The 9,697-nt window shown below is 36.7% G+C and overlaps 1 protein-coding gene across 1 annotated transcript in view; it reads right to left on the bottom strand.

The window, feature by feature from the left end:
* Positions 1-296: 296 nt before the first annotated feature.
* Positions 297-9,697, bottom strand: part of LOC130719433 (probable sodium/metabolite cotransporter BASS4, chloroplastic) — a 37,204-nt gene continuing 27,803 nt past the window's right edge. The window contains exons 12-16 of the mRNA XM_057570062.1: positions 2,613-2,648; positions 1,056-1,105; positions 899-962; positions 683-778; positions 297-374 (exon numbers count right to left, since the gene is read on the bottom strand). Of these exons, the coding sequence (XP_057426045.1) occupies positions 297-374; positions 683-778; positions 899-962; positions 1,056-1,105; positions 2,613-2,648 (324 nt within the window). The remainder of the gene's footprint in view (positions 375-682; positions 779-898; positions 963-1,055; positions 1,106-2,612; positions 2,649-9,697) is intronic.

Below are 9,697 nucleotides of genomic sequence, written 5' to 3'. Positions count from 1 at the left end.
GTAAATGCTCAACCATTTTTTTTTCTTTTTTTTTTTTACACGAATTTGACCTGAATATACATATTTTTTTTAATGAAAATTTATTAAAATAAAAAGAGATCTTGAGAACACACTCTCAAGTGAGTTAAACATCCAAGGTCCCAGCAAAAAAAAACATAATAGCCTAAAAGAACTAGAACAATTCAGCAATTCTAGTTCTTTAAATGTAGTTAAACAGCAACAGCTCATGAAAATAGGACAAAATAGTTAAACAGCAACACAACAACAATTCAGCAAAACAGCAACAGTTCAGCAAATTAATGCCCCCAAGCAAGAAAGCCACCAGCACCATAAGCATAAATTAGGAGAGTAGCGGAGGTGAGCAACTTTGAACCCTATAAACAGATGCAATAAATACAGAGATCAGCAATCCATGTTATAATGTAAAAAACAAGTTGCCCAAACTTTAATTCAGACTGTTTAGGCACAAACTTTAAATACATACCAAATAAATTCTAAGGTTTATACAAGTCAAGAAAGCAAGTTGCCCAACTGTTTCGCAAATCATACAACTCTTATTCTGTTAATGCCGTTGGATCATTGAATACCTACAATTTGTAGAATAGGTTAAAATACCTATTTTGTGACATTTTGATGAAAACTCAAACAATGAGACAAATAGGGAGACAAACATTTGTAATACCTCCATCCAAGACTTAGTAATACTAGCAGAGACAATGTCAACCATATTCTTCATCACATAATATCCACAATCATTCCCATTAGGCTGCAACCTTGCCTACAAATGAATAGATTTTTATACACTGAATATATATATCAAAACAGTACATATTACAGCCAGTGTTAAGTAGTATAAACAGCAACATCAAGACGCAACCATAATCTACACTACACTTACTTTGGGATGAAGCCATTGAGTCTTTTTTTTATTACCCTTAGCCAATTGATAAACCGCCATAGCTCTATATAAAAAACAATCATCGAAGTAAGTTATACATTTTAGTGTAAAAGGACATAATAATATATAACAAAAGCGACATAAAATATACACTTACTTTGTAGCAATATTCTTCATTTGTGAATGAAGATCATTGTGTAATGTGGGCTGCATCAGTTAAAACACCAATCAACTTTATATAGCAAAAACCAGCAGAAAGAAGTTAACAGATGCTAGGCATCTCTTGCTCTATATTTTGTACTGAATGCAAGAGATAACAGTACTTGAATGACTAATGATTTACACTTTTTTTTTGAAAGGATAAAGATATATTAAAAAGGAAGATGAAATAGTTTGGAAACAGCCCATCCAAGTAGGAAACAGAGAACAAAACACCAAAGACAAAACATAAGGGTTAACCACATGCAATCAATCATTCTCATTTCTCAGCTTTGAGTTTCTAGCTAGTAGCTGCTGGCCATTTCCAAAAATTGGAGAAAGATCTCTATATTGATATGCTGCCTGCAATATCTTCCAGTGAGTTGAATAAACTTTCATGCATATTCACCTCTCTAATTCTATATCTTTTCCTTTTATGATCTTTGTGTTGGTTCTGTAAAGTGTGAACTATATAAATATATCGTATTCCAGCAAATTTGTATATGTTTCATACAAAGATCATGCTTAATTTATTTCCTTTCATATGGATTTGGATCTATATATGCTTGGTAGCCTATTTTACTATTGTATATCCTTCTCATGTTATGATCATTTCATGGTAGTATTAATATTCTCTAGGTTGGATAAAAAAAACAGCAAACTTTAAAGCAATAAGCTCCAATCCATGAACCTTCAAAGAAACAAATAAGCATGATTGTTGAATCAGATTCTCTCTCTGTTATAAATGCTATGAGATCTGAATCAATGGCTTGGACTATTCAGAATGTCATACAGGACAGTAAGGAACTACCTATCTATAAGTTGTTTGAATGAGGGTATATAAATCCCTGTACAAGTTGAGCTCTTTAACAGAAATAGAATTAGTTAGAGCCTGAGTACAGAAACTAACCCACTAAGAGTCTATTCACATCATAAATTATCAGCTTGTAATGACTAAGTATATTGCATACTCTAACAGAATACAATATATCATGGAAAAGAATTCCCAGAAACCAACTACCCTTGAGCTCTGATCACACACCTCTCTTACATTGAAAATATTTACTCCATCCAACCAGAAAAATATCACACTTCAATGTTCAAGACATGCTCAAAAAAATATCAGTTTCATTCAAAGGTAACATAAATCAGAACAATCCCTCATCCAAACAACCATCACTAATTCACTATGCATAAGTCATATTACCCGAAATCCCTACTTAGCTAGTTGGTCTTAAATATTTAGCCAACCATATTTCTTGTTCAGTTAAATGATCTCCAAACTAGATCATAACAAAGTCAAGCAGTAGTGGCTCTGTAGTGCTGGAGGCCAATTAACTATGCCAATGCATTGAGACCAAGATAAAGACATAGCCTATTATACTAGCAATAAATAAAAGAAAGATACAAGATAGCAAGATTATAATCTAAACACAACAAAGCTAGTCGTAGACTTGATTCTGCAGAGAAAAAAGGCAAGACAGTAGGCAACTTACTTCTTCTTACCAATTCTTACTGGAATACCAGTTCTGTCAGCTTTCTTCACAATCACCTGCACACAATTGCCATATTTGAAAAATTGAGCCTTAAGAAATAATAAACAAAGACACATAAAAACTCAGTCAATTGGAGAAAGACATGTAAGAGGTATCAGGATTGAAAAACTTAGTTTTTTGGTTGAAATTCCAGTAACAATTGGTAACCGATTTCCACTGTTCAAACCGATATCTAAGTCAACAGAGGAGATTGGAAATCGATTTCCATCTTAGGGAAAAAGGGTGTGGTTGAAGGATGCGAAGGAGGGAGAGGTCGAAGTCATGGAACTTGAAGGGGAGGAGTTTGGCGGAATGTTCAACCAAAAGGAGGAATGAATTTACAGTGTCGAAGAAAATTACCTTGTAAGCTTTTACATCGCTTATTGTATCAACCATTGTAAAAACTCTTCACGAATTACTTTTCACATCGGATATATTCCCAACTGATGTGAAAACTCTCATAAAAGTTCACAATAATTTCAATATTGCCACCGGTTTATCTTTCACATCAGGTATTTCATTAACCGTTGTAAAAACCCTGATGTAGAAAATACTTTTTCTAGTAGTGTGATTGTCGGTCATCAGTTGTCTAGCACTCCTCCACCAATATTTAGCATCTCCCTTCAGCATGAAGGTAGCCAAACCCACCTTTTCTCCTTCCGATGTATGGAGGAGAGCTTAAAGATTTTCTCCATTTCCTGAATCCACAGATCAGCCTTTTCCGGCTCCACCTCACCTTGAAACTTAGGTGGGCCGTGTCGATTGAAATCAGCTCGCATCCTAATCTGGTCCTGCGCCAGATCGCGTTCCACTCTCTGTGCCCTTCTGGCATGTTCCTCAGCATCCCGCTGAGCCTGAGCCTCAGCCTAAGTAGCAGCCGCATTAGCCTGTAGGGTCATCACCTGAGCCAGTTAGGCCATAGCCTGAGCAAGTTGAGCGGTTGTTGGGTCCCGTTGCGGCGGCATGATGCAAATCCTGTTTAGCAATAGAACCACAACCGAATGCCGGTGTCTCAGTAATAGTAAACATCCTAATATAATCAATCGCTCAATCGCAAGTATCACGACAATGATACAAATCACAAACAATCAGCAAACATCTTAGCACACAAGTTCTACCCAAATCTCACCGCGGAAACCTAGAAATGACTTCTACCCAAAACAAAAATAGAACCGAGTCCACAAACTCGTGTGTCCCAAATCCTAGTAATCTGGTTTCTCAACCGGAGCTCTGATACCACAATGTAACGCCCCGATTTCTCGAGAGTCACACAGTAACCAATATCACTTTTCGCAAGGAGTTTCGCCGATTAATTAAAATCTTGAATTAACGACAAACCATTTATTACGAAAAGCTCTTTAAACTTAATTTTCACAAACATCCATGCGGAAAATAAAATCACATTAACCTTCGATTGATCATTCGAAACAAAACGTATAACCATAGGTTCAAATCAAAATGTAAAGGTTACATCAAAATCCAACTTATTCAAAAACTGAAATAAATAAAAGTGTTTAGTGCCCAATCGAGTCTCTCTCCCCAGCAAGTACATAATAACTCTCAGCCCTTTCCCTAATCTTCTTCTCCGGAAGTTGTCTCAATCTCCTGTGCCAGTTCTCTTGGAAATTTCTCCCTCATGTAATCTAGCAAACCTTGGTAGATACCACCCGCGCCCATCTCATATTGTTGCCATGCCGATCGACAAAGCTCCTAGCTCTCCTTTCGTCGTCAGATGGATCTTCCTAGTTCCAAGGCTCTCCTTCCAACGATAGAAGTTCTTCTTCCTCCGCCATATGTCCCGGCATCAGCTTTGAATCCATCGAAATCTCCATCTCATCCTCTGGCACGAACTCTGAAGGATCCGTCTCCGGTTCAGACCTCATGTTTGACGATTGTTGTGAATCCACCTCAAGGGGTATCTAAAAACGTTGTGGAGCATACATGAGTTGCACTCTTCCTTTCATCAAATGGGTCTCGAGCCACTTTCCTTGCTGGTCAAAACACCGAATTGCAGCACTGCCGACGTAGATTCTCCGGACTTGGTGTTCGTCGGCCACCCAAGCTTCGCCTCTCTGCTCATCATGGAGAATGATCTCCCAAGAATGACCCGTCCTCCTCACGATTGTCATCTGGGGTTAAGCCCCCCCCCCCCAAACAAACACGTAGCAAACAAGAGAGGGTCAACTTCCATACAGCAAAACTCAATCACACTTGTATATTAAGCGTAAAAATGTAAATATCGCATTACATGTTCTCTTTTCGATAGTTAGACAACCTAAAGGCTCAGTTAGGCTAAACGTCCTCACATCACACAACCACCTTTCACCTTGGATCCAATCTCGATCATCCGCAGATGAACATTCACTTGGGGACCAACACAGTCGACCCAAAACACGTGGAGACCAACACAGTCAATCCACAGTCACATGGAGACCAACACAGTCAATCCATATCCCATGACTCAATCATGGTTATCACGTGGGACCAACACAGTCAACCACAAATCTCCCTCGCGTGCAAGTACACCGTTTGTCTCTAACGGTACCATCGTTCTCATGGTCCATAGCTTATTCCTAGCACTATTACCATAATCATTCACACTACTTGCAAGCGAATGGTTCACAACTCTTATCTCAAGTTACTAAAATTAAACAATAGTAAACAATTTTCTTAAGTCTCCAAATCTTGACCTCATACAATCTCATGTTACACGCATACAACAAGTATCATGGCATCAAATCTTGACATCATACATATCATGCTTTTCAATGAAAGAATCATATAAGCATAGCAACCAACTCTTTTAAGAAATAAAAACAGCATGTTATCACACCATCCTGCATATCATCAAGGGTTCTACAACATCAAAGGATTTCACATAGACTTCAAGATTTTCGCATAGCATCATGGATTTATCAAGCATCATCATATACACAACCTCATACGCATAAAGCATCACAAAACATGCATTTAGAAAGCAACCTTAAGACCTCTACCCGGACTGAATACCCTCACCTTAGCCAGAAACGAATATAAGAGAAGATGGGTGATGATGCCTCAACTAGGTCACGAACGCTCTTCTTCCTCAGCCTTGCTCGCGAGTTCTCACTCTTCTCTCTAGCCTCAACACGCAAAACCTTGTTTTCTTGAGAGTGTTGTTGTGAACGTAAAAGTGATACTGTTGGTTTTTCTATTCTCAACTCTTTAACATAAGGTTTTTATCTCTCTTAATTTGAAAAAGAAAAAAACAAATCTCAACCCTATCACCACACAAAACCCGCGGCCACACCACCAGTGATTAGGGGTTTTTTTTTCAAATTTCTATCTCTATCACTTTAATTCCTTATCATATCTCCTAGAAATTTAATTTAAAAATAAAAACCCTTCACCCGTTTAAATAAAATAAAACTGAAATAAAACCCTTTTTCTAAAAAAAACTCAATCTTCAATTTAAACCAAGCATATGTTCTCACAAGTTGTTGCAACCAAATCACAACAAATCAAAATCATATCTTTCCATGTAAATTTTGGCCACCATCCTTATTTTTGGCCAAAAATCCACAAAATCAAATCATCTAAAATTATTTTCACACAAATTTTATTATTTTTCTGAAATAATAAAATTTTCACACACGTAGGCTAAACATAAAAATAACCACACACATAAGTCATACACAGTAATTTAGTAATTACTGAAAATTCACTCATTATTATTTATTATAAATAATACTTATAATAAAATCAGGGTCTTACAATGCACACATAACCAAATCTTGGCCTTACAGCAGGTGCAGAGGAAGTGCATATTGGAGATGAACCTATTGCAGATCTTTTAGTTGTGCAGGGTCTTTGGGAGAAAGGTTTATTTTCTATTCTTCTTCAAGGTCCCTCGGTTGGAAGGTGGAGCAGAAGCCTTCCCTACCTTGATGTTCCCAACTTTAGCTTTCTTGTTGTTCCATTTCTTCTGTCGGTGACGGTTGGCTTAAGGAATTAGGTTGTTCTGAGGTACATCCTTCTCTTGAGTCTGCTTCTTGCGAGTGTGAGGTTTAGGTGTGGGATTTTGGAGAGTGTCGAGACTAGTTCGGAGACTCCTCGGAGACGTGGTCAACCGAGCAAGACGTCCAAGGGGAAAAGAAGAATGTGTTTCTTTTGGGTTGATCACCTCAGGTTCTGGAGCACCTTGTAACGCCCCAATTTCTCAATCAGGGATCACATTAGTCACCCAACAAGTCTAGAGACTTAACTCGGATTTTTTTTTCAAAAAGGTGATATAATTTTCGAAAGTGGCCCATCATCACCCAAGTTCAGACAAGCTTTATTCGTCTCCTTGCTTGAGAAAACAATTCAATTTTAAATTTTCATAACGTTGATCCTTAATTACAATAGAATTAATATTCAATAATATAATAGCATTTCAAAATAATTATCTTTGCATCCATGTTCTTCAACAAAACTAAAGGAAAACTATAATTCAAAAGATTAGATAACGAAATGATAGAACTAAGGTTTCTTCATAGCCTTCGCATCAAAGAAGCAGCCATAGATCTCCATCTTTATCGCTGCCTCAAGCTTTTCTTTGTTTCTATGCTCGATCACCAAGTGGTCCTCCATTGTCTAAATTGGCGTTAAGCCCAAGTAGCAAACAGAAAATGGTTAACTCAACAAAATCAATTTCAAATAACAAGAAAATCATGCCTTTGAATTAAAATTTATAGATAATAGGACAACATATTTAAAATAAATTATCAACAATAAATTCTAAATTGCAACAAATATCAACAATTCAAAGAACAACACATCAACAATTTCCAAAGTGAGTCCTAGATGCAACTACATGCATCTACCGAGATGAATTGTTTAATAACATCTATTAAGACGGTACAATCATGTGGGACAAACACCACCACATCACCACTTTAAGAAATTCAAAACACCTCCATGAGGTGAGACAATCTCATGGGATAAATAATCATCTCATTGCCACTTCAAATTTTAAGTCCTAGATGCTCAAGTCAATCAATCAAATTCGTGACCATCCAAGTCACAACCCAACAATTTTCAACTTCCAAATTCAAGATAAGATAACGTCCATTGTTCAGAAAACAAACCATTCCCAACGTATATGCACTACTTCTACTCACGAAGGTAAGGGTAACTCGGTTTTAGAAGCATCTTTGAGTCTTGCATGTTTAATCGCACTACATGCATTTGAGATGAAGGTGTTTAACTTGTTTGGCGATTGATTGAAATGTTGGCATGTTTTGCTATGTTATATCTTTGCTTATGTTGACTGTTCCTGAGGCTTTAGCAATTGTTAAACAATAGAGACATGCGTGGGTTTTCTGGGGTTTCGACCATTGATTATTGTTGATACTTTGATTGTTGTTATGTTGAAATGGTGAATTGAGTTAGTATGCATTTTGATGAGACGTATGCTTGTTGATAATATGAATAACATGTGATTATCCTTATTTGGTTATAGAATTTGAGATTGTTGTTTGAGTGACTACTGAGTTGGATGAGATGTTTTGACTTGCTTGAAGTGGCGATGAAGTGGGTTTGTCCCATGGGATTGTCCCGTCTTTCGAGGCGTTATAAAGTGGCAATGAGGTGGATTTGTCCCACGCGATTGTCCCGTCTTTTGAGACGTTAAATTGGCGATGAGGTGAGTTTATCCCACGGTATTGTCCCGTCTTGTCGAGGCATTATAAAGTTGTAGTGAAGTAGATTTGTCTCACACGATTGTCCCGTCTTTTGAGATGTTAAAGTGGCGATGAAGTTGGTTTGTCCCACAGAATTGTCTCGTCTTTTCGAGACGTTATAGAGTGGCGATAAGGTGGGTTTGTCTCGCGTGATTATCCCGTTCTTTGAGACGCTAAAGTGGCGATGAGGTGGGTTTGTCCCACGTGATTATCCCGTCTTGCGAGACGTTATTGTTTGATTTATATTGTTGGTTTTGTTGATATCTGAGTTTATTTATATTGTTGGTTTTGTTGATATCCGAGTTGATTACATTGTTGGTTCTATTGATATCTGAGTTGGTTTATATTGTTGGGTTTGACGATATCTGATTTGATTTATATTGTTGGTTTTGTTGATATCTGAGTTGATTTGTATTGTTGGTTTTATTGAAATTTGATCTAAATCTACACTGTTGAGGTTATTGTTATCTGAATTAATCTATGCTGCTAAGTTATTGATTCCTGAGTTAATTTATGTTGTTAAGTTGTTGATATCTGTTTTAAAACCATATCGTTTGATTCTGTTAAATATATGGTTCGATTTCATGATTGATAGGATGAGTTGTCATCTAACTTGAGTTAAGTTGCTAGTTTATTTACCATGCTATGTAATTAAATTCAAATAGCATGTTTTCTCTTTTATATGTGGTAATTGCAAGGAGTTAACCCTTTCTGTTTGCTACTTGTTGTTTTAGCGCTTAAGGCTATTAGGCGATGGAGAGCATTCCGGCGATGCTTAGCCATGCATGAGATGGAGAAGGGATAGTAAGCGGCGGAGCAGAGATGGAAGGAGTTGTTTGGTCTTTTCTTTTAGTAGTCTGTGTTTGAGTCTTCTTCATCTCCTAAAAACTCAATTACTAAAACCTTGTTTCGCCACTGTTTAAGTGTGCGTACTTATTTTAAAACCATATGCTTATGTTATTGAAAGTTACTATTATTATATGTCGGGAATGAGATGTTTAATTAAGGCTATGTTATGTTTCAAACCTTATGGTTGAAGTGTTTAGTTGTTTTTCAAGAAAAAAATATATCCTTGCTTTATAGGATTACAAAATAGTCCTTAGACTTTGATAGGTTTCTAATGCGATTCCTCGGTTGAGAAATCGGGGCATTACATTAAAACTCATGAAAATCACTTATTTAGGCTCAAAAATTATTCATGTCAACCTAGAAAATTCAGCGAATAAGATACATGAACAATTCAAGCAAAACTCGATTAACGACAATTCAATAAAAGGTAATTCAATCAAAAATTCAGAAAGCAATAAATCAAACAGAGCATGCTATAAGTAACACAAATCAATAAATTAAAATTAAAAAATCAC

This window comes from Lotus japonicus, chromosome 5 (assembly GCF_012489685.1).
Source record: "Lotus japonicus ecotype B-129 chromosome 5, LjGifu_v1.2".
Lineage (NCBI taxonomy): Eukaryota > Viridiplantae > Streptophyta > Magnoliopsida > Fabales > Fabaceae > Lotus > Lotus japonicus.
The sequence above is the reverse complement of the archived record's forward strand: the minus strand, read 5'-3'. Positions and strand labels throughout refer to the sequence as shown.